The sequence below is a fragment of the Magallana gigas genome, chromosome 6 (genome assembly GCF_963853765.1).
Source record: "Magallana gigas chromosome 6, xbMagGiga1.1, whole genome shotgun sequence".
In the NCBI taxonomy this organism is placed as follows: domain Eukaryota; kingdom Metazoa; phylum Mollusca; class Bivalvia; order Ostreida; family Ostreidae; genus Magallana; species Magallana gigas.
The window spans coordinates 35,497,786-35,523,105 of record NC_088858.1 but is presented as its reverse complement, the minus strand read 5'-3'; the positions used below and the strand labels follow the sequence as shown (position 1 = coordinate 35,523,105).

Below are 25,320 nucleotides of genomic sequence, written 5' to 3'. Positions count from 1 at the left end.
AATCATTTGGAAATTCACGAAGTACAATGATCATATATAAAGACCAACGCATTGTTTAAAGGCAAGTGCACTCCCAATATTGCTATAATAATAGGATATAATGAATAATCGTAAACTATAGTACAAGTAACTTACCCCTGGGCATATAATATTGTTGATTATGTGCAGATACCCGATGGGCGTGATGATAACGACACTCAAGAGCTACGCTCCCTCGTGTCATTTTGACCACGCCCATCGGGTATCTACACATAACCAACAAATACTATATGGGGTAACTTCTACATGCAATAACAACAAACACAAGGGTTATTTTACATTTTTTTTTAATTATTAATGATTTTTTTTTTCAACTGCTTACAACTTTTTGCTCTTTATTTTACAACTTCCCACGTTTTAACATCATAGCACTGTTTTTTGTTTACTTTTGGTGAATTGGGTTTTAACAGGAGAATCCAGATTTAATGCACTTTAATTTGGACTTGAAGCACTAATGCATGACGAATAGCATTTTTGAACAATAAATAATTTACAAAATAATGTCCAACACAGTAGAAAACTGTCCTCTTCCTCAGTTTAAATTTACTGGCTAGAAGGTCAATGTTTATAGTTTGTCCAAGAAGTTGTCAAGACCTGGTACACCTTCCTTCAATCCCTTGCGTTTTCTGGTGTCGATAACAACCTGGGCTGGTTTCGTGCCGGGCTCGAATGGGTCACCGTTTAGGATGCTCCAGTGATCAAACACACACTGTGGGAAAGCCTGACCTCCAGTACATGATCTCAGATCTCCAGTGAAGCCTACATAAACAGATAACTTATTGATAATGAACCTTGCTAGTAAATGGACAATCAAATAATTCTGACACCAAATTATCAAGCAAATTGTTTTCCCATTTTTCCAGTTGTATCAGCCACATTATTTTTAATCATTCCATTTCATAGGATTGACAGATTATTAATGTATTTATTCATCATATACAACTGACTTGCACTCAAGCACATGTATGAAAATATATTTATCTAACAACTCACCAAAAGATTCATTGACAGGCAAGTGAGCCTTGACCAAGAACTGTGGTGTGGATCCAATCTGTTGGTTATCAAACACAACACCTCTCCTCTTGTTCAAGCACTGGAAGATACCTCCCACAGCTTGCTCAGGGCACTACATGGAAGAAAAAACCCACCTAATTTAAATCTAGTTCATTAAAAAACAACAAAAATGAAGTGTGAACAATCATTTCAACTTGAATCTTATCCCCCTCCCTCCCCACCAAAGAAAAAACCCATGTGCATAATCTCAATGCATTTCTATCTACCTGAATTTCTACAAGATAGATTGGCTCCATGAGCCTTGGCTGGGCTGTCAGCATGCAGGCGTACAGGACTCTTCTTGCGGTGGGGATGATCTGTCCACCTCCTCTATGGATAGCATCAGCGTGCAATGTCACATCATGAATGTCAAACCTAGCACCACGGACATTTTCCTCACACAAAACACCCTGGGAATAAAATGTACAAATTAACAACAAACTCAGCAATCAATACTTCAAACACATGTGTGGCAGAAATAGATGCCTCAAGTTCTGAAAGTATGTCAAGTTTTCAAAAAAAAAAAAAAGGCTATGGGTAAAATCCAATTAAACTTACTTCTTTTGTTGCCCACTGGAATCCAGCTACAACACTGTCCTTGATTTCATTGAGGTACTGAACTCCCTTAGTGACGTCAGTAAGAATGTTGGGGCCTGTTCCTTCTGGTCCAAAGCACCAGATCTTTCTGGCCTCTCCAACATCCATGCCATATTTATCAGCTAAGATTCTGGCCCTTTCTTTCATTTCCTGCCTGGCTGTGATATCACCCTAGAAAAGAACATTGATCTCGCATATCACTAACATGCAGAATTTCCAAGAAATGTATGCAATTAAAAAACAAAAGTATACGACGAGTCACAATTAATACTGTAAGGAAATAAAACATACATTATCAATGGCCTCAGGAAGACCGTCAGCCATGGGTCTGGCCTTCATGAACAGTCTGTTGTGTTTGTTTGGAGATTTGGACAGACATGTGATATCAGATTCCTCTGACACAGTCTCTCTGTAGGATACAACGGGATCAGACTTCTTGATGGGAATACAAGCATGGTCCTCCTCAAGATCTTTAAGACAGATTTCCAAGTGCAATTCTCCTGCACCAGCAATGATGTGCTCTCCAGATTCCTCAATTGTACACTGAAAACAATTTAAAGTTTAATAAATTAGTTATCAACTAACATTACCTGCAAAATCATTTCAAGCTCACTGTATCATTAGATCTTTAAATCATGAAATTATTTCATATGAATGTCTTGTAGATATCATATACACAGTCTGTGTAGTGGCACTAACCTGGACCATAGGATCAGATTTGGCTAGACGTTTTAGACCCTCAACAAGTTTGGGCAATTCAGATGGGTTCTTGCATTCTACAGCAACTCTGACGACAGGGCTGACACTGAATTTCATCACTCTCATGTTGTGGGCATCTTTGTATGTTGAGATAGTTCCAGTCTTGATAAGATACTGGTCAACGCCGACTAAACCACAAATGTTACCACATGGTACATCCTCAATGGGTTCAATGTAACGTCCCATCATCAAAATGGTTCTATAAACATAAATAATATACATAAAAACAACAAATTCAGCTTACATTGAAAAACTTGCACAAGAGTAACATGCCAAGGTAGGGTACGCAAAATAACATATTAATTGCATGATGGTGAGATATTATTACTTATTAGGCTCTTGCCAACTATCAGACAAACCCCCAAAACATCAGAGAACTCTGAATACATTTTATCTGCAAGTTAGAACCAATTTAACAGGAGCTTGGATTTTGGGTAGTTGTGTTAAACTGCAATGTGACGTAGTCCTGTCTATTTCATTGCTGGCCACTCAGCTATGGCTCTTTGAAATCAACAAGATTTGTTTGGCTCTTCAGGAAAGACTACCAATCTGTGTATATTTCACTTGAAACCAGCGTCATTTTTAACTTCTTTTGACCAAGAAAACGATAGTTACATCCTACCAGAAGTCCAAGGTCTTGTTAAAATGGTTCTACTTGTTTTTCAAAAGTACTAATGAAGCTGTCCTTGTTGAGCTTGTACCTCTGGATAGACTTTTCATACAAGTCCTCTTTCTTTCCTGGGACGTAGTTGGGTCCCATGATACGGGCCTTCATACCAGTGGCAACAGTTCCAGAGAAGACACGGCCAAAAGCGTAGAATCTACCCTTGTCGGTGGTGGGTACCATTTTGGAGATGTACATCATAAGGACTCCCTTGGGGTCGCAGTTCTTTACAGCTAAATACATAAAAAAAAAAAAAAAACATGAAAAAGAAGAGAACAATTCTATGCAGTTGTTTTTTTCTTCTTTTTAAATCTGCATATTATTTCAATTACATCATAGCAAAAGTCACCCTTAATTACTTCGCAAGCGTTTAAAGGAACCTTCATAAAATAGCTTAACTATTCTAAGCTATTCAGATTAACAACTTCATTTTTCAATGCTTAAAAATTAGTTCCAAGTTTAATAAATAGTTTTCAGCTCAAACTAAGTATCATACTTACCAATAGCAGCTACATCATCATCAGGTCCTTCATACAAGTTCTCCATACGGTATCGCTGAGCAGTTACGGGGGATGGAAGATGGATGACTATCATCTGCAACATGGCATCTCCAGCTGGGAGCCACTTCCTCATAATCACCTTCAGGAGCTGTTTCTCTTCCAATTCCTTATCCTCAGCTGTGAGTTTCACTCCCATTTTTTCAGCCAGAGCAAGTGATTTCTCTTTGGGGCTCTTCATGCAGGTGGTGAAGACATGGTAGATAGGGGTCAAGATATACTTGACAAATCCACGATCTCCAGCATTGGCATCCTTGGACCATTTCTTGTCCTTCTCATTGTAGAAGTTGTCTCCCCACAGTTTTTTCATCAATTTATCCTCAGGAATTCCAAACTTCTTGCTGTACATGGCTCCAAAATCTTTCAAGGTGAAAGCCCACCCGTGAAGACCAGCTCCAAATCCTACTGTTCCTTTTTTGGGGTCAACCTAAATTATCAATTCTAATTATTTTTCCCTTGAACAATTATTGTATCTTAACCTTAAAATAAAGCTTCCATTAAACACACTTTAAATTGTAGTTTCCAAGTGGCATCCCTTTTTTATGAAATAAAAAGAAAAATAAACACTGCCCAGCCAAATGTTTTAGAAAATACTGGCCTAAGAACAAAGAAACTAAATTTTTTGGCCAAAAGAAAATTGACTCTATTCCTGTTTTTCGTTTTGTTATTTGTTTAATATCAAATTGTATCTCAACCTAATACATACAGAAATTTCTCCCATAGGGTTGTCTTCGATTCCATAGGTAGCAATGATGACATTGACGTTCTCAATAATTCTCTGGAAGACCTGGTAGAGGGGCTCTGCCTCAAGCTGCAATGTCAACAAAGCCAAGTCCATCTTGTTCATGAAGAGAACTGGTTTGATTCTCTCTCCAATAGCCTGTCTCAATACAGTTTCTGTCTGCACACACACACCTTTAAAACATCAAGCATTGAATTCAGATTGGGCAATTTAGGGTTTTACTGAAGTGCAAACTAAAATGTGAAATGCAAAAAGTCCTATTTTAGGTTTAGTTACTTGGACATTTTATCTGTAAATATCAAATTTGGTCAAAAGTTTGACCAATAAAATTGAAAATACAAGGAGAAAATGTGATGCATTTGTTTCAATTCATTTACCAGATACGCAGTCAACAACGACCAGAGCTCCATCAGTTACTCGCAGAGCAGCAGTTACTTCAGAAGAAAAGTCAACGTGGCCTGGGGAATCAATCAAGTTGATCAAGAAAGCATTGCGGCCCTCTGGGTCCCTCTCTCCCTGGATGTACTGCAAATCTTCCTTCTTCAATTCATAGTACAGAGAGATGGCACTGAAAGTAGTACAGATACAGTGGTACTAACAGAATGTTATGTAAGGAATCAACCGAGAACTTGTTGTTAATCATTTGGCAAAACACAACCCTTTAGTCTAAAAAGTTCTTTGAAATGAATTTTAGAGTTCTTCCAAACATTTCAATTTACCGATCCCATCTTCACCCTAACATAGGTCATAGACCAAACAATCACAAAAGAAATATTGAATTCAACTCTTACGTGGACTTGATGGTAATACATCTCTCCTGCTCATCCTTTCTAGTGTCTGTAAATCTAGTTTCTCCTGCCTTGGCCGAGGCAATGATACCGGCCTTGCTGACTAGTGAATCAGTCAGAGTAGACTTGCCGTGATCAACGTGGGCAATCACAGACATGTTACGAATGTTGTGTTTACGATCCATGATCTCACGGATCTGGTCTACGGTAAAGTTCACCTGGAAAGAAAGCAGTAGACTTCTGTATAACATACAGGACATTTCTACGATTGCAGTCCAAAACATTCATAAATGAGAGAGCACAATTTTAACACATCGAAAGATATTACAGATGTTATATAAAAGATCAATTCTTTCAAGTGTCCATAAGTTGTTACATGTGAATAATTTTCATGCATTTGTTTACACCCTACATTTTGGACAGGGTGTTTAATTTCTGTGATACGCATTAGTGTCTGGAGATCTCGGATGAGAGAAAGTTCATATAAAATACATAAATAAACTTATTGGTAGTCTATTCACATCATATTCTGATAAACACAGATGACGTTTCACGATCTATATGGACTTCAATTTGCTTCATGGCCGGCGTATGTCAAATTGGTACACCATTTTTTATCACTTCAATTCACACATTGTTTCTTTTCTTTTGCATCTTAAACTTCAAAATTAAACACTACAATCATTCAATAATCGACAAAAGACATTAAAAATAATAGATGAAGCCTACCATCTTGGATCGAGTCTTAGATGGACAACCACTATAAAATGTTCAGCTGTCCTCCTTCGTTGACTCGTCGGAAAAGACCGTACGGTCACGTGTATTCTCGGATGTTGTGAAATGCCACGCGTAATCCGGTGGTAGCGCTATTTGTTCCTAATATAATTTACCCACCAACACCAACAAAAAAGAAATACGAATCATTTTGCTGTGGAACGAAATATAATAAGATATTATCTGATAATGATAATAAGTATGAGAATCATACGTGGAACTATAGAGAAAGAGGATTTGTCCGAACCCCTTTGGAAAAACTCAAAATTTACGAAAATTGGCCTTGACCCCCCCCCCCCCCCCCCGATAAACACAACATTATCCCTTGGAAACCTCCCCCTTTCTTGAAAAAAAGTTTAGAACTGGATCCGTGTATGAGGATTCTTGTAAATGTTGCAGTGGCGTCAAAAGGAGGGAAGTATATACGTCCCTGTCAAAAGCAAATTAAAAGTGGGGGCTAGACTTATCAGAAAGCTAGCTGGACAGGGAAACAAAAACAAGAAGAAGAAAAAAGTATTTTTGGTATATTTCTGCAAACCTTTGCAAAAAAAGCCCCCCCCCCCCGGTTCTGACGCCTATGTGTTGACGTTATATACTCCCACACAGAACATAGAGTTTTTTTAATGAATGATATGCCCCTGATAGGTCATGTCATGCATACTTTCACCTATCAGAATATTGCATGAAACCCACTATCTGATGTACTTTGAGAAGATAATGAATTCGGAAACAATTAATCGAGTACATGATTTTATTTTATTTTTGGGAGTTGAGTTTCATCAACTCTCCTATGCAATTAGTCTGGCAAACCGAAAGTGAAACAGTGTTTGGACCTAAGTACAAATCATCAGCGCTGACAAGACTAAGTTCTTGAAAATAATAGAAAAAAATTCGATGTAATGTATGCTGAAGCATTGTTTTTCATGGAAACTTATCTGTAAACACTTTGAAAATAGTCAATTTTTTTATACTACGAACAATTTAGATATTTTTGTAGTCTTATGTATTCCTACGCCAGAGTTAATATAGTCTCGTTGTTCACTGTGACCAGACGCTCGGCTGTCTCCGTAAATCTGCGACAAGCAGAGAGGGGCGCCCTTGCTAGTCGGATATTAACTGAGACAGCCGATCGAGCGTCTAGTAAAACGAGACTAGAGTTCGATATCAACAGTGCTTGGATCCATACAATTTTTAGAATTGTTTCGATAACTAATACATACTAGTTGTTGAAATCTATCTTTAAATATTACACAACATGATTCATATGGGGTTTCAGGAAATTCTTGTCGGAAAAGTCTAAAAATTCATATTATAAAAAAGTGCTTAATTCAAATACAAACTAGAAACTAATTGCTATGCAAGATAAATTGATTTTAAAACAAATGATAATCGATAAAATCAACTCCCGTCAGTACTTCAGTACTTTGATTAAATCTAGATCTAGAGTACGTGCATGTATTCTATTTTTACCAAGAACTGACTTATACTTCACAGGGTGATAACAGAAATATAGTTAACTAACTTTTGCTAACTAAAATGAGAAAGCTTCATGCATTAAAGTGTTTATAATAGCTACTTTAAAATCATATTTGTAATTAAAATTGGTTGGAATATTTTTTAGTCGATCACATTCAGTGCGCTAAACTTGATGCTAACACTGATTACGAATACATTGACCCCCCCCCCCCCCCCCCATTTAAACTGCTTAAAGGGACATGGTCACGATTTTGGTCAAATTCATTTTTCCGTTTAATGTTAACAATGCTTTACAAATATTCAGTCAAAATTTGTATTTCAATCGTCGAGTTTTATGCGAGATTCAGAACCCGCAGCTCCGAGTTTGTAAACAAAGTTCGAATCATGTTTTTTTTGTTTACATTTTGTAAACTCCATGCTGCAAGTTTTACGCTAGGAAGTGCTTTTTTATGTTCAAAAGAAATTAGCAAATAGAAAAATCAGCTTGAAAAAGAACTTGAAGCCGTGTAAGAAAAACGTGGTACGAGCCTTGTTTATATACATATGTACATGTAGCAAAGAATATTATGAGCTATGTATCTTGCTTATAATTAACTCTTCGACTGACACTCAAATTTTGGCTAATCATTAGAAATGAATTGAAGAAATGCATTGATAAAGCACTTGTAAACTATAAAAACCAAAACAAGAATGAAAATGTTTTTTAAGTCCGATATTATCCGCGATGTTGACTCTTAAATTACCCAAAATATTTTTTGTTGTTATCATATTTGATTATATCTTTTTAACGGTTGAGAAATAAATGTAAGTTTGACGCGTTCAAATTTATCACTCAAATCTGAAACATAAATAAAATATTTATGCCTCAGCTCAAATTCATGTTTCATTAAATTAAAAGGTATTTGGACAAAACAGACTCGTCAGAATAAATGCCGTCGTGGAACGACCTAAAAAAATCTTTGATTTAATTAAAATTCTACTGAAAAAAAAAATGATGTGACTTGATGAATGCCTGAATACCTCAGTAAAAATTATTATTTAAATCTTTAATTTACAGGCATCTCAAGTAGCCAATACTCAATTCAAATCCAGTTTGATTGTCTCTTGAAAAGTCGGATACTCAGCTTGCGAAGACATATGATTTTTAAACAACGTTAAACTCTTTATCATTAATTAGTAGAATTATATCAAAATTATATATCTAGTAATTCTATAATTATGTTATCTCCACAAGAACAAACAGCAACCCAGCAATAAACATATTTCACTAATCTTCATTAAAGACAAATCGCAATTTCAAATGTGTGCGCTTAGGGTGCGAAATGTATTAGAGTCGAATTAGTTGTGCACCCCAGACACAAGGAGACCTCAAAAACCCCTTACAATTCAATGTTTCTGATTAGATAAATAAATCTACCATTGGATTTAATTAAAATCTGAGAAGATTCGCAAAATTAACTTTTTACAATATTATTTACTTTTGAAATTATAAAGTCGGGCAAAAATGGAAAATAGATAAGTTTATTTGGAAATCAAGACATAAACTTGAATTAATCTTCGTCCATATTCTTAATTTTTTTAAAAATCAAATTATTTTATGTTAATGGAGCCAAATATTTATTTACCATGTAGTTGTATCAAAATTAATGGATTGTCCGTTATGGTACTTTTTTCAATCGTCGCACTTCCTGTCAACATTTTCGTCTGCTAGATGGCAGCACTTGTACTGAACCCATAATGATGCGGCAACTGAGATAAATAAATACACTTTTTCTAATGAAAGTAACTAATTCATTGAAATTGTGAGAGAAAATCATATGCATTGATCCGTCTCGTTTATTTAGTGCTGTGGATAACTTGGATGTCATAGCCAAATGCAAAGAAACAACGGTAAATATTGATGATGTCACTGGGATAGTGAAATATTGATTTTTTGAAGAATGTATGCAGAATATTGGTGACTAACTAAATCGGAACAATGGAATGTTAATAAGGTGCACATGGTAAAATATATTTATGTGGTTAATATAATGGAATTTGAATGAAAGCATGTGAATAGTTGAGTTCTGAATCTGCTGGGAGTTGGGGACAGCAGCTGCTGTCAGTTGTGGTTTGTACCACATGTCATGTGCACATGTTCAGCTCTATATACACTGTCAGGGACATATTTTCTAGGATAATGTCCCTGGTACAGTCCTTCGGCAGTCTGTGAAGCCAAAGTCTGAACAAGCTGTTTTATGCATAGTTCTGATCATGCTCAACACCTATAAATTAATACAAGTTGCTGTCCTTTCAAAAAGGACAACAATATGTGGACCATTTGTATGTGTTTCCAACGAAAAAGTGAAAGCCTTAAGATTTAATATAAGAGATTCCACAGACTCTAGCCCTCTGCTTTTAACCACTAAATTTGTACGTTGTATTACATATACATGTTTGTATAGCCCTGACTTTTTATCTCAGAATTTAAAGGATTCATACTTCTAAAATAATTATGATCTATCTATGAATGAAGTTTGCATGTACAGTATAAGGCATCTGATGAATTCTATTATTTGCGCACACATTACGATTCGCACTACTTTGTTACCTATGCAGTGACATATGATGCATTTTTCTTGAGATTTAAACTTTTATACAGTGACATAATTATTCAATCATACTTAAATGCTTAAAAAATTTAATCGGGAAGTTCTCTAGCCTCACCTACTATAAAAGTAAAGTTAAGTTACTTGTGTATTCGGAAAACAACAAAACATTGCAAATCATGCTATTTGATGCATGTTGTAGTTTCGGCATAACAATAACTTATTTCATAATACTGATAGTTCATATCACATGCCAATCATTTTTTAAAGGAATACTTTGTTTCTGTACTGTTTACCGACAACTTTACAATTACAGCGCCTTTGAACTTATGTGTGCATATGGCACGGAATCCCGATCCTGATTCAGATAAACGTGTGCTAGCCTGGTTCCCTGAGCTACGCACAGGAACCAGGCTAGCTCATGCGCAGGCTGAATTTTCCCCATAGCATCCGGTTTAACCTCGCTTATATATTTTCTGCGTGGACCCTATATAATATGTTCAACAAAATGTACTTTAATAATTACATTTTGTAATAGCTTAAGACATTTTAAGGAAAGAAAGGACAGCAATTTTGTAAGACTGTAGATAATGGTGCAGCTGCATGGTTATCATAAAATCACCAGTCAAGGAACTTGAAAGGACTATGTTTATGATACGGGCCAAATATAGCACCCTATAATAAACATCATTAAGTTACTATTATTCTTTGTTTCCTTAGTACAGATATACTTATGAAGTTTTTTTGAAAATTTTCATTTTGATCTAAATGCCTAAAATCGCATAAAAAAGTTATAAACCTTTCCCTGCCATTTTCGTATTTTTAACATTAAACAGCTTGTTTTCAAGCAGTTTTTTTTTTTTTACAGAAGACATTTAACAATTGCTTGAACAAACAAAATATTTTCATGAAAGATATATACAATGGGACTGTAAGGCCAAGAGCAGAAATAAATGGTTTGAAACGCAGAAAGTATAGGATCCACCTGCCTACACAAATCATGAGTCAAAGATAAACTAAACGTTGTGTGCTCAGTCTACATTATGACGTCATGTTTTATACGTAAAACGTGAAAGTTTTGTCTTCAGAAATAGCCAAAGAGGTCAAAATTCCTAAAAAAAATTGATTCCTTCTTAGAATGCTTATCCATTTCAAGTCTAAAAATGAAAGTTTATCTTATGACCTTTAAATTTTGATAATAATTTTTCACAAGCCACATTACGTTTTAATTCAGTACTGAAAATGGTTTAAAATTCATAAACCAGTAAAATGTGTACTTTGAGATTAGAATTATAAAATTTGATTTTACCTATTGTTAAAGAATGTATTCATGACAGTTAATTTCTACGGAAAATTATTTTATTTTGCATTTGAGTGGTCTGACTATAAGTATATGACTATAAGTATAGTCAGACTGGCCATGACTTCTATTTTACAATCTTGTTCCAGAAGAAAAGCATCATATGAAGTCAAGTCTGCTTTCATCTGCATTTACTCTATGATTGTTGAACCATAGCTACGCTTACTGGCTTTCACAATAGATCTCTTCATTTTATTTTTTAAAATTTTAACCAAGCTTAATTAGTTATTCAAATAAATAATCGGTAAAGATAACAATTAAGATCAATTCCTTTGTCAAACAAATAAATGTACTTAATCTAATGAGTAAGAAGTTAAAAATCATGGTATAAAAATCTCTATATGATATGTTTACATTGCTTCATAATACTGATGGACCATGATACTTTGAGTGTTATATTTTTAAATGATAAATTGATGAGCTATTCTTGTTTGTTTATACATGTATTTATTTATATACAAGTATATATATACCTGTGCCTGGTTTAAATTGAATCAGAATAAGAAAGCTGACATACTATAATTCAGACAGGTGATATTAAAAATGATCTAAATTAAAACTGAATTAAAGACAGGTTAGATATTTGATGGCCTGTCGTCTAACTGTGAGAGAACAGCGACATGATGCACCATTGACTGTGCACTGTAATAACTATGATCAATACAAGTGATACATGAATAACAAAGAGTTGTTGCACCTAGGGTATTTGGTCTGAACAACTGCAGAGACCAGTCTCTCGATTCTGAAACATGGAAAATCAATAACTGATTAGATTTTCAAAAATTCAGTAGAAATGGTGATTTTTTTTTTTTTAGATAGTGAGACTTTGCTGTATTGTGGAAATCTCTATCTTCATGATAGTTTTGTGTTTACGTCATGATCAGTGAAACCTTTGCACTGTGGCTTTGATACAGTCTGCTAATGTGTTCTGCTGTGTCTTCTTCAATGTCATTTCCTGTTTTTGATAGATAGCAAAAAAGTTCAAGGTTTTAATTATGTTCTAGAGTTTTGTTACTCTGATCTGAAAAGGTAATGTTATAATTCAGCAATATATCAACAATGAAAATAACATTGAACTAATGTCAATGACATTCTTTTTTCTAAAACAATGTATGATATATGATTTATTTTTAAACTTAAAAAAAGAAGAAAAAGTATTAGTTATGTTCCTAGATTAAATAATTAAGTGTAATTGTAGTTTTGTGATTAGGAATAAGAGTCATCTGAGTCACAGACTGAATTTTTTGTTTAATGTTCCATTGTTACAAAAAGATGAATGGATCCGAATTCTGAAAATTTGATTAAAAAAATATTTGTGCTATGTAGACAGAGGGTAAGGGAGGCGTGAATTAATTGAAAAGATAATAATTGAAAAGATTATATCTGTAGACTTCATGTTGAAGACTGTTGTCACCATACTCACTGCATGTAGCATCAGAGGTTATTGATAAGTTTGTTCTGCATGGCCTTCAAATTTCCCATGCTCTGCAATTTAATAGCACTCTAATCATGCTAATACATGTAAAAGGGAAGGCAGTAAAACTGGAATCAATACAATGTGGAAACTGGACACTAGCCATGGTTATCACAAGGATTGTACAGAGGGATTGTCAGAGAAGCAATATCTGATATTTCAGTGCATTTTTTCATAAAGATGAAACTCATATGAAACAGATTGGTGCCTGCATCAAAAGACACACTGCATGAACCATTTATCTATCTGATGGACTAAAGACAATGCAGAAAAATAATTTTATGTTATTGTCATCCATTTTATTTGTAGTTGAATGGTATGGAATAGGTTTATTGATGTTGAATTTTCTTGTTTTTCCACACAGATTTAGGATGGTGATGGTGTGAAGCAGATGAAAGGTGTGTCCAGGCTCACTTCTCAGGTAAATGCATGAACTTCTCATAGAGAGAATTTACCATTGTATGCTTCATGTTGCCTGTTGCTAAGATTAAAAGTGTTAAATCTTTTGGATCAGCAAAAATTTATCAAGTTTATAGGATATTTTCCCTGTAGAATTAAAATGATAAATAATTAGTGTAAATCAAATATAGACAGGTAATGTAGAAAGATGCTAACAATTTACAACTGCATGCTTCATAAACATGTGATATAGTATATCATTCTATCTTTCATTTATGATTATTTGAAGTTGAACATATTGTGTATTTTATTTGATGTGTACCTGAACCTATTTTTCTTAGAATTTTCATGATAATTGTCTCAAAATGTTTCTTTTTTTGTTTATTAGATTTGATATTTATTTCAAAATTATTATTTCATGAACTGTTTAATTGAGTACCCTTCTTAAGAAAGATTCTTGAAAATGGACAGAGATGAGTATTTTGTTGTGAATGGTAGAGCATGCATTACACAAATCTTGAAGCAAAGCCTTCTTTTTAGAGATTTAAGTATTGATAAGAAAGCTTGGTGCATTACTGGGATTTGCAAAGAAAATTGACTCCAGAGGTTGTTTATACCATTTTATGGAAAGTAACGTTCACCAAAAATAGTGCAGTAATTCTGTTAGAAAAACCTCAAGAACCACATGTATAAAAGTCTTGTGCATAAGGAAATCAATTATTAAAGCAACATTGATCGAGACAATATTAGTAATTCAACATAGAAGTCTCTCAGTATTTCCTTCTAATGCTGTTAACCAATGTTACATGTTGCAATAATATTGATTGCCTTTAAACGCCAAGGGATTTCCAGTAAAAGAGACCAGTGCTTATAATTCTACTACTGTGATAGACCACATTGATTTGACTTTTTTGCAGGTGTGAAACAACATTATGTCTGATATCGAGGATGAGATCAACTTGGATGATGTGAAACCAGAGCCGTCAGAGCCATATCTGGCAGAAGGGGCTTGTGGAGGCGACCCATCCGGACGGCCGTTTTCCCCTCGCAGCGATAACTTCAGTCTGGAAGTGCAGTTTGAGGAGGAGAGTTCCCGACATCCAAGTGAAATAAGCACCTTGTCTTATCAGAACCTCTTGGAGGAAGGAGAGGGAAGTGGAGTTGTTTTATCCCGCCAGGAAAGTGAAGACAGCACAGACTCCATTCCCTCAGACTTTGTGGACTTTCCCAAGGAAGTGGCACTAAGCTGTGATATTAAAGACCTACCCTGTGCAATATCGTCAAAGTGCAAGCAGGACGCGTGTGAAGAGTTTGTGAAGAGTGAGAGACGTGATACCATGGTGACTAAAGATGAATTAGACCGTATTAGTAGACAGTCAGTTGCAAAAGGTGAAAGTGAAAGTAGCTTTCCTCTAAGCAGGGAGGGTAAAGCAGAAGGCTTGCAAAGTGATAAAATAGTAAATAAAAGAAATAGCTTGGAAATTAGGAATAACATTCCAGTGATGGGAGAAGTTAAGAATTATGAAAAAGACATTGATAGTATAATCTTTAGTGCACAGGGAGCTAAGCCCAAGATAAGGTCTGGGAAACAGTCACCAGGCATGGCATGTAGAGTAGGAGAGGGGTCCATGGGCAGTGGAAGTGATAGGGAGGGATCAGTTGGGAGTGGGAGGGATACTTCAAGTGCTGAACGGGAGTTAGAAAAATCAACACACAATCGCTTAAACAAAACAGGGGACAATTCAAGTAACACGAGTGATGGCAATCGAACTGAAGACACAATCGAGGAGGAAGAAGTTGTTCAGTTGGTGAAAATGGCCAACGTGAGACCCCAGTGTTTCATACAACCCCATGTAAAAGAAAACCTTGAGGAGGACTTGGTTATTGATGCTAGAAATATGAAGGAAATTGATAATCAGGGAAATATTGTGAATAGTTTATCGTCCCCTGGTAATGAAGTGGAAAATGAATATGACTATGTTAAGTATGCCAGAGTTCAAGATGGAGACTCATATGTTGGAATGAGACTGGCTTATTCTAGTGCAGAGGAGGCCAAGAAAAATGGTATGACTCTCAGTGGGTTCTCAAATTCTGATGACTTTTCAAGAGAGAATTCACCAGAAAAATCTCATAGTCTACAAACCATGGAGTATACAAATACAATGCAAAATTTAAGTGAGGACATGTTAACAGAGATTCCCTTAGATTCAGCTGATAGTCCCCAGATAGAGGAGAAGCAGGCCTTTTCACTGTCCCCAGAAAACACTGAATGTGATAGTGTGGAGGTGGAAAGTATTATATCAGATGGAGAGAAAAACGGCATTGGAATGCCTATAGTAGAGGATGGCTTATCTAGCAGCCAGGCGAGTGACACTGAGGAAGGTAGCTCTAACCATGTCTACAAGTCCCCGTCAGCCATGCTGAGATCTAGGCAGAGAGCTGATATAGCACAGGAGTTAGAAAACCTGGATAGGGAGTATGGTATTAAAGAGAAGAGCAAACCAAAGGAGATGGATACCAAAGCCATTATGGAGGATCTGAAAGCCAAACGGGAAGCACTCGATACTGCCATAGCTGATATCAAGACTGCTATTCAACAGAGCAAGACTGTGTCTCAACCTTACAAAGATGACCCAGATGAGGCGGAACCTGTTTGGGTAAAAAGGTAAGGTTTATGGTTATTACCGGTACTGAAAACATAATGATAAAACAGTAATTAATGAGATTTTTGTATATAATTTGTTTCAATTTTATTCATTGCAGGGAAGAGTCCAGTCAAACCAAGAAGGAAAGCTTGGAGAGTGTGAAAGAAAAATTGTCACGACTCCAGCAAGAGGACACAAAACTCAGGGAAGAGGAAAGGGGTACATCAATTATTGTTCATCTTGTCCAATTCTAGTAACTTGAAATTAAAGTATTTCTTGAGGGACTCTTGGAGAGAACTACTGTAAATACTGCTATAAATACTGATAAAAATAAGCCCAAACTTTTATGTATTTTGTTTTGGTGAATAAATGATTTATTTGTCTCTGTAAACAGTATTTCAGATGGAGAACGAAAAAGAAAAACTATTGGAGAATCAGTACATCAGGAATGATGGGAAGAAATATCAGGTTCCTAGAGGTATGACAGTCTGGATCTTGTTTATTCTTATAGAATACACAAAAAGGTTGATTGGGCAAAGAGTCTCCATGACCAAGGTTTGCCTCATTTTCTTGGTGGGTTTTCTTTTTCAACATGATAAACTGTAGAATGTAGATTCTGTTTAAATATGGTTCAAAAAATGCTTTTGGATTATGAACATGCTTGATGAATGGTCAGAAACTTAAGAAAAGACCTTCACAGTTTTTGAGAGCCATTTTTTTTCTCTCTTCCAGTTGAAAGATCTAAACCTTTTTAATAAGTATGTAAAGTTTGGTTTTCATAGTTAGTGTTCAGTTTTAAAACTGCTCCCAAATCCATAACATTTCTTTCAATGAAAATGCATAACATTTGTCTATGAAAATTAAAAAAAAAACCCTTTAGTTTTTAAACTATTTTGATCTTTGTTATGGCTCTTTAAGACTCTCCAGAATAAACCAGGATATTTACTTTTTAATGAGTCTAGACTGAAACAGCTGAGTAGTAAATTTGCAGGCTATGGGGAAAGAGAGCTGAATGTACATGTATCTCAAAAGTTCACAAATTTAGTACATGTACTGGCAATGTTTACCTTATTAACAAGGAAACTGGCCTATCAATTGTGAAATGCTAATATTTAAAATAATGGATAGAGGTTTAAAATAACTGTAATATAGTATAAAGTAAAAATGTTAACTGATACTCACAAATCAATTCTCATTCTCATGTATCATAAAAATTTTCTCTTTTGGGTATTTCTATCTGAAAATGTGTTAAATTATCAATTTTTTTGTGTTTTATGAATGTACAGTAATGCTATAATTTCCCCCCATCCTCATCACTTTCATTTGTTTTTAAAACAGCAAGGGTTATAGTTGTGATCATGGTTTCAACTAAAATACATCATAAAAACAATCAATTAATTTCTCGTATTCTTAAAACATCAAGATTTTAGATTTAAAACAATTGTTAATTTTATCCTCAAATTTCATTTGAAAAAAAAAATCAACTTGAGGTTAGAGCAGACTTTTAGGAACAACAAATTTGATTGGTATTTAGAATTAGACTGTTTTTGGTCTGGTACTAATTCAGTGATGTACGTGTATCTGTGTATATTAGTTGCACATTTTCTTATAGAGGAGAAGAATTACACAAAGAGCATGTCAGTCTAATGTCATTAAAATGCTGTTGTTGTCATTGATAGATAGTTCAGATAGATCAGACATTAGAAATTTTAGCAATTTATAGAATGTACTACCAATTAATGCATTATTACCAGTAAATGTTTATTTTTATGATATTCAGTTAGTGCGGACAGATTGAGACTTGTAGATTAAAAAAAAATAATCCTGTACTTATGATTCTTATAAATTAAGTAATGATGGTATTTTTTTTTCAATTAGCATGATTATAATTATTAACCACAAACAATGATGTTGAACACTACATACATGTCTTGAGAGGTTTAAGGATTTATTTATACATTTTTTTGCATGGAAACTCTTACTTCTCTACAGTTGTCTTCTATTGTAAATTTTAGTACACGTTACAATACTTGTTTGAAAACAAATCATATAGTAGTAATCATACATTTGTATATACTTCTTAGTTCTTATCAAAAGACACCTATTTACCCCACATGATTGAAAGAAAGTCCAGCTTTCTGACAAACTTGTATTTTGTAGAACATGCGGCTAAGTACTGTAAATCTTTTGTTATTCAAGAATAACGCTTAAATGACTGTTTAGACTAATTAAAGGAGAAATCAAATCATCATTTTGAAAACAATATCAACAACAAACTGCAATGATATAATATAAGCATGTGCAGCAAGAACTGATTGATGATACAATGTACATGAAGGAAAAAATCTTTACTCACTTAAACTCCCCAAGTTATGTCTCACTGAATGTTGAAACATGTAACTGTATTACAAGTAGATATGCATTTTTGTGACCTTGTGTTCATGTAATGTTGACTTTACATATACATGTCTAAGCATGATGTATGTGTTCAATCTAGTGCATGCTTTTAACTCTTTTGTTCTAGGTTATGATTCAGATGATGATGATGAGGAAGGAGTGCAATATACACGCAACATTAAGGGCAAAAAATATGCCTCCCTCCCCCGCGACGATTCGTTCGATCATGGACGCCCCCGACAGCCGGCTGTAAATGGCTCGGGTCATACTCAGACTCAAAGCGACGGTAGCTCAGACTCAAATGAATATAACTACTCAAAGCGTAATCGACTTAACTCTAAGTCAGACACTGATGACTATGGCAGTGATGTCGAGGCACCTTCTAAAACATCTTATGTCAAGCAAAAGCCTGGAGGTATTCACAAGCATTGTATCCACTCCCCAAGTATTATATATGGCATCTTCTTATAGGCTTATTCACAAACATTTACTTTGTTTATATAGTATTTTATAAATTGTTTCTTCTTACTAGGAAAATGCTTGAACTTTGAATGCCTTGCTATTGAATTGACATGATAAATGTTGTCAAATGAAATTAACAATTTTGCTTGCATGTACAAATCAATAGAATGACATTGCATCTATCATAATTATTACACAAATTTTAGTTTATTAAATTTTTCGTTAAGTCATACTCTGAGCATGTTTGTAAATTTAGGCCAAAACAAGAATAAATCGGTATGGAAAAAAAATAATTATGCTTTATGCTCGGTGTTCTGATTTTGAAATTGATTTTTTTTCTTCAGATTTTGACACAGATGAGGAAACAGACGTCTTGTTACAAAAACCCTATCAAAAAGATAGCAAAGTTGACATACCAGAACTTACTCAACCACCTGTTAATAGAAGTGCTCAGGTGAGCTTTTGTCCGTGTGACTTAATATTATTTTGAAAAAAAACAGATTGACTTGTACAATTTTCACAGTATTCGTGTACTTCAAAAATTTGGTTTAGCTGCTACCAGTAATTTTGAAGTTAAACACGTTAGTTAATATTTTTTGGATGTACAATGTATTTATTTACCGGTAAGCCAATTACCAGGTCAAGCTTAGATTGTCGAGGACAAAGATTTATGTGTATCATTTAAGATGAATTATCGTGATATGCAAAAATTTAAGGACTAAGCTAAATATTCCCTTTTTTTTTGATGCCACATAAGTGCTATATTGCTTGCTTGCTATTTTGATGTGGTGTCACATAAAGTTGTCTTAATTATTAAAAAAAAACCAAATGAACAAAGTATCAGTAGCTTACTCAAGATTTGTAATTGGTAAACAGTCAAGTATTCTTAGAAAATTTATTTATGATTTCTTTTTACAAGAGTTCCCAAACAAATGCGAGCAATTCTCTCCCACTAATGCTATATTCATCTTTGTATGTGTGGAGTGCATGATCATTCTACGACCATCATAAAATACATAAACCGTCATGGCGAGCTATTTTATGCTTTTAATATTCTGCTGCTCAAATGTTTGTGTTTGACAAACTCATTTCTTTTAGCAGGAAGAAAGAAGAACGAAAGCTAAAGAAGGTGAGAGTGAGTCATGTAAGCTATCAATTTCACATTACTTGAGTGGTGTTTTTTACAACTACTAGCAGTGTTAGCACAGGCAATGTGTTTCTGTAGTAGCTGCTAGTCTCTCTCTACCACCACCTCAGGTAAGAGGTCTGTTCACGGGCCAACAACTCACTGCCATATCTTCACTTTTCAACACAGTGAATTAGTACTCTGCCTGTATCTACTGTTTTGCGATAATATTTAGAAAGGGTTAAGCATGTATCATTTTCAATTTTTGGAACTGGGATACATATCCATCCTTTTCATATTGTGGGAAATCATGTAAAAGTAACTATTTAATTATTAATATTTAACTTGAATTAGATTTTTTTTAATCTGGCTCTTAATTGCGAGATTTTTATGAATTTATGGTTGTACATGTATTAAAAATAAAAGTTGGATATAAAGGAGATTACATGACTGTTTTAAGATATGGACAGGTGATACAGGCAGTGTTACATTTCTGTAGATTGTTAGTAAGTACATGTAAGTCCTTTTTGTGTTCATACCAATTATCCAAGTAACCAAGAAAATATCAGTATTTTGTCTTATATTTGTTAAAATCAGAAGATATAGTTATTGATTGTGATTTTTCATTTTAACAACAATATGATTTTTATTGTTGCTAATAACTGATCATTATACAGCAAGACAGTTTTAGGATTCCTGGCCCAATGTGTGGGACAACAAAACAAATTATTCAAACCTGGTGACCTAATATGTAAAGTCATATCATTGTTACATCTGGTACTTTTTATAACTTCAGACTCTAAATGTATGACCAGAAGGATTATTTAATTTCATTTTATTACATTCATACCTAATGTTATGGTCATATAAGTCTGAGACTAATGGAAGAAAATAAAAGGACATCCTAAGATGCCATTTATGTTAATGAAATGTGTATACATGTACCATACTTGTACACAGTACTTTTCTTGTCAGTGTTTATCAAAAATCAGTTTCTTTTTGCCAAGCAAACTATGATTTTCTACCAGTACTTGTTGTTAACAATACTTTTAAAGTTCAGTGTAATTTTTCAGCCAGTTTAGCCACTAAAGAAATAAACAGCAAGTTAAAAAGTTTACCGGGATATGAACTTGGTTGGCCATGTGATCAAATCCTGTGAAGCCCAAAGGGCTTCTCAAAAGATGTGATCACATACCAACCAAGTTCATATCCCGATATACTTATACTTACATTTGAAAAAAACTGTTCAGAATTGTTACAATTACTCAGATTTTATGTTTACAATAATCCAACCAATAAGCGATAAGCATGTGCTATGATCATTGTGATGTCATGAAATAGTTCACACAGAATTAAACATTTGTTCTATTCTATAAGCCTTAGTTCATATAAGGAAACATATTTGCAAATGTAAATATTGTCAAATGTACTATAGACGTAACTGTTACATTTTATTTAAATGTGAAGTGTTCAAGTTTTTTAATTTATTTATAAGGTCATGTTTTGGGGATTAATTATTATACAAAAATTATTAGTGAAACTAGAAAGGAAGGTTTAAAGTTGAGCTAAAGTAGCAAACTTAATTTTAAAAAAGAAGAAGAAAAAAACAAACACACCAATAAATGAAATCAATAGAAAATAAATTTTCTCTACATCATTCATTTACATAAAGCGGCAGCCACTCTGAATATTGATCTTGATCAAATTTGCTCATTGGGTAGCTCATGTATTGACATTGGTATCGAACAGCCAAACACCCGGTAAGTGATGGACACGCCTCACTTATAATCACTCAGTGTGTAGATTACTCTTCTTTTTTTTTTTCTTCATCGTATCTACCTCCATTTGCACATTTTGATCCAAGTGGATTGCTAGATGAAGGGATAGTATCAAAGTCAAAATTTCTTTTTTGAAACTTACACAAGTTTGTTGCAACATTATTGGGGCCCACTACTTTTTTGTTAACCAGCGCCTTTCTTGCAAGAAATTATAGTTTAAAGACCAACTACCACCCACTTTTTTGAGACAGTATGAACAATGATATTGAAAGTTCTGATAATGTCAGATAATAAGATTCCTCCATATAGTTTTAATTAGGAGTAATTGGAAATCACTTCATGATCAAGCTTCAGACTGTAAAAGTTACATTCTTTTTTAATAGATTTGCACAATTTGAACTGTTCTATCTTGCTTAAAAGCTTAATGCTTACTTTATTGAATTCAACTTACTTGTACTCTTTATTGATTAGCATTGAAAACTTGTAGCAAATAGATTTTTTTCTCTATGAATTCTTTGTGTTGTAACCCCTCTTGTGAAAATGATGTGGAATTCTTGTGAGAGTTATTGTTCTTTGTCCCAACTTACATTAACATTTAACAGAATAGATGTTTGAAAAAAAAAAAACTTACAAAATGCAATAAAACACTAACAGTGCTTATGATAACCTGCATTTCTCTGTGTGATGTGGCAATGAATGAAGATTTTGTATATCCTCTAAGTAACATCTGTATTCCCATTGTTTTTCATGCACTGAATCATGGAGCTCATTACTAATAATCAGCTAATTACTCATTTGTGGTAAGTGCAGGCACCATAACCATTCCTTCTCTGTGTTGGAAGCTTGTGTTCATGTATCTAATGTATTATCGAGCAATATATTTTCAAATTTGTACTAACACCAGATTTCTGTGAAGCTATACTTGTTTCTTGGGCTTTCTGTTCATTGGTGTCAAGAAGTTAATTTGGCATTTACTAAATTCAAATTTTATCCAAACTCTTGTGTTTATATTTAAAGCTGTTTTGTGTTTGTTGGTGGAAAAAAAGCATGGATTCCCCAGTTGATAGGGTTTGGTGGTGGAAAGACTTTATCCCTCTTTTTGTACAAACTGTCAGTTGTTAAATGCAACATGTACATGTATAACTAAGGTTGTTTCTTTATAGCTAAGTCTGTAAGCAAAGTATGCTTACAGAGCATCAATAGAACAGACATCTCTTCTCTTTATTGAAATTTACTAAAATTTCTTCTTTAATATATAATTGTCATATGTTTCTATGCCATACGTTATATTTTTAATTAATTTCAATTCAAAACTTCTTAATATCGGTATATCAAAACTTTTATACCTAAGTCATTCTTTCATATCCAACTCAATATAAAAGGTTAAATTATTTTATTGTATATTTGATTTTTAAAAAAAAAAATTCCCATTTTTTTTATTCATTAAAGATAGAATTATATATTAAGCACTTGATTCATTTGTAATTTAAAGACAGTTGAGCGTGACCTTAAGGAAACTCATGAAAAAAAGAAGGAAAGCATGTGCCATAATTACTTGAATACTATTTTTGCTTCATTAAAATAATTAATTTAATTGCTTTAAATGGTTGCATGTGCCTTAAGATTTAAACTTTCAAAGTTCTAACATTGTGATCGATGAAATTGTTTAGTAGTACATATACTTGTATATCCCTTATTCTTACAGCTTCCATACATGATCCTGAAAATCCATCAGTTTTGATTGAGGGCGTGCTGTTTCGAGCCCAGTACCTTGGCTCAACTCAGCTGATCTCAGAAGGTCAGCCATCCAAGGCCATGCGGATGATGCAAGCTCAAGAGGCTGTCGGGAGAATTAAGGTGAGGAGGCTTCTGATGAAGAAAGCTAGGCTCTGTATGTAGTGGAAATGGGATCTTTATTAGATTAAATAGCCTGTGACAGATTGTTGGACTATTGATTCTGTTCCATTATCTTGCTTACTATAAACCAGATTGGCTTACTGGGAATAAAATTACCTTTTACTGAAGTTTCTAATCAAATTAATTCAATATATTATTTTTTCTTGTATCTTTAATGAATAAAATAAAATGTGATAAAAGTACAGGGGCAATACACAGTAAATATACTTTTCTAAGGAATAGTTTATGTAATACATGTACTGGTACTATATTAATTTTGTTGATTATGAATTTTTATAAAGAAAAACTTTAGTTAGCTAATGTGTTTCATTCAAATAAGGTGAAGGGCTATACATAATGACATTGTGCATGGCTTATTTAGCTCTGGACATTTTGTAATGAGAGATCTTGATCTTTGAGCCTCTGTTTGTTGGTTGGTCTTCAAGTTTCAAGTCTGATTTACTATACTATCAACAGAGAGAGAGAGAGAGAGAGAGAGAGAGAGAGAGAGAGAGAGAGAGAGAAAGAGAGAGTTGATAATTTTGTAATAAAGATCCAATCTACAATAAAAATTCCCATTAAAGAAAATGGAAAATAGTGTCTTAATTAGGAGAAAGCAAGCTGTCTCTGAGTACTTATGATAATTCAATACCCAATTCTTTCACACTGTTTGTATCGTTTGTTGATTGCTGCCAAGAAGTTGAATCTCTCACCTTCCAGTGGTTTATATGGTACACGTCAATGCCATCATATTCTGAATGCTCATTGATTTCTTACCAAAAAATACAAATAAGAGGAGGGGGTGAATGCTTTGTCAAATTGAATCACAGATTTAATCCAGCAGAAAAATATGGTGTTCAACAATATTGATTTAAGGATTGTAATAAGGGCTATCATGGTTTGGCCGCCCAAATCTGTAGCAGTGGACACAAAGACTCTGGAAATTGGAAAAATGCTAATAGAAAGCTTAGTCCATCTCACATAACTTTGGTATTACCCTCACCATTACCCCAGGCTTGTGTATTAAATCAATTTATTAGGATCTATTTTGAATGCCTCATTTTGTAGATGTCTCCAACCCAAATTATGTCATGTAATTTTTTCAGGATATTGAGGTGTAAGATGTTTGGCTTGGTCAAACAATTAAATAAGGAGTAAGAGGTTTTGAATTATGATATTTTTTCTTTCCAAAAATATATTTAAGCCCTGCAGTAAGAAAATAAGTATTTGTTTTCTTCTTCCGCCAAAAAAGGGAGAGAGCTACATCGTTGCAGCTACCTATGGACGACATCATTGATATCACTTAATACCTAAACACCACTTCACAAATAAGAAATACATAGCTTACTCCAGAAAATGTTGGTTAAAAAACTACATTATTGAAGCTAGTCATTGGACTGGTTTTTAATAAGAGAGTTTTCATGATAAACATGTATTGTGTTTTTGATGGCAAACATATATAATTCAACATGTATGATTATGAATGAATACGATCTTTCCCTAACGTATCCTCTCCAGATGCAAAGACATAAGATGATTGGTTGAAATAATCTAAGCAATGCATGTATATATCTCTCAAATTTTTAATGAGAAACAATAAAATGGATACTAATATGTACAGTGCATTGTTCCTCTTGCTTCTGGTGGCAGGCCTCGGTAAGTGATACTGTTGTGTGGTGTAGATGTTGTAGTCCACCTACATGCTAAAGCTCTCATTTTGCATTTGCATGTTGCACATGAACAATA

General features: G+C 34.1%; 2 protein-coding genes across 14 annotated transcripts in view; one reads left to right on the top strand and one right to left on the bottom strand.

Annotated features, from left to right (window-relative positions):
• Positions 1–309: 309 nt before the first annotated feature.
• Positions 310–6,067, bottom strand: LOC105322413 (elongation factor 2). The gene is made up of 12 exons (XM_011421125.4): positions 5,929–6,067; positions 5,203–5,417; positions 4,789–4,979; positions 4,376–4,584; positions 3,613–4,096; positions 3,150–3,345; positions 2,389–2,647; positions 1,981–2,232; positions 1,651–1,860; positions 1,320–1,502; positions 1,033–1,165; positions 310–798 (listed from the first exon to the last, which is right to left on the bottom strand). The coding sequence occupies exons 1-12, from the start codon at positions 5,929–5,931 to the stop codon at positions 605–607; spliced, it is 2,529 nt and encodes an 842-aa protein (XP_011419427.1). The 5' UTR covers positions 5,932–6,067; the 3' UTR covers positions 310–604.
• A 3,082-nt stretch (positions 6,068–9,149) lies between these two features.
• Positions 9,150–25,320, top strand: part of LOC105322410 (amyloid-beta A4 precursor protein-binding family A member 1) — a 37,342-nt gene continuing 21,171 nt past the window's right edge. The window contains exons 1-10 of one of the 13 annotated variants that reach the window (XM_066089006.1): positions 9,150–9,339; positions 13,236–13,292; positions 14,188–15,935; positions 16,034–16,134; positions 16,310–16,393; positions 18,440–18,727; positions 19,119–19,228; positions 19,876–19,903; positions 21,622–21,660; positions 23,384–23,535. In XM_066089006.1, coding sequence (XP_065945078.1) covers positions 14,203–15,935; positions 16,034–16,134; positions 16,310–16,393; positions 18,440–18,727; positions 19,119–19,228; positions 19,876–19,903; positions 21,622–21,660; positions 23,384–23,535 — 2,535 coding nt within the window. In that variant the 5' untranslated portion in view covers positions 9,150–9,339; positions 13,236–13,292; positions 14,188–14,202. Of the gene's footprint in view, positions 9,340–9,402; positions 9,453–13,235; positions 13,293–14,187; positions 15,936–16,033; positions 16,135–16,309; positions 16,394–18,439; positions 18,728–19,118; positions 19,229–19,872; positions 19,919–21,621; positions 21,661–23,383; positions 23,536–25,320 lie in introns of those variants that run through there. The other 12 variants (XM_066089002.1, XM_066089003.1, XM_066089005.1 and 9 more) reach the window with 12 other exon arrangements.

What these genes read in the sequence shown, in the direction of transcription:
- LOC105322413 (XM_011421125.4), bottom strand. An exon ending in CGTTGTTGACTGCGTATCTG is followed by an intron (nt 4,585 to 4,788) that starts GTAAATGAATTG and finishes GATGTTTTAAAG; the next exon opens with GTGTGTGTGTGCAGACAGAA. An exon ending in TGATGATGTAGCTGCTATTG is followed by an intron (nt 3,346 to 3,612) that starts GTAAGTATGATA and finishes TTATGTATTTAG; the next exon opens with CTGTAAAGAACTGCGACCCC.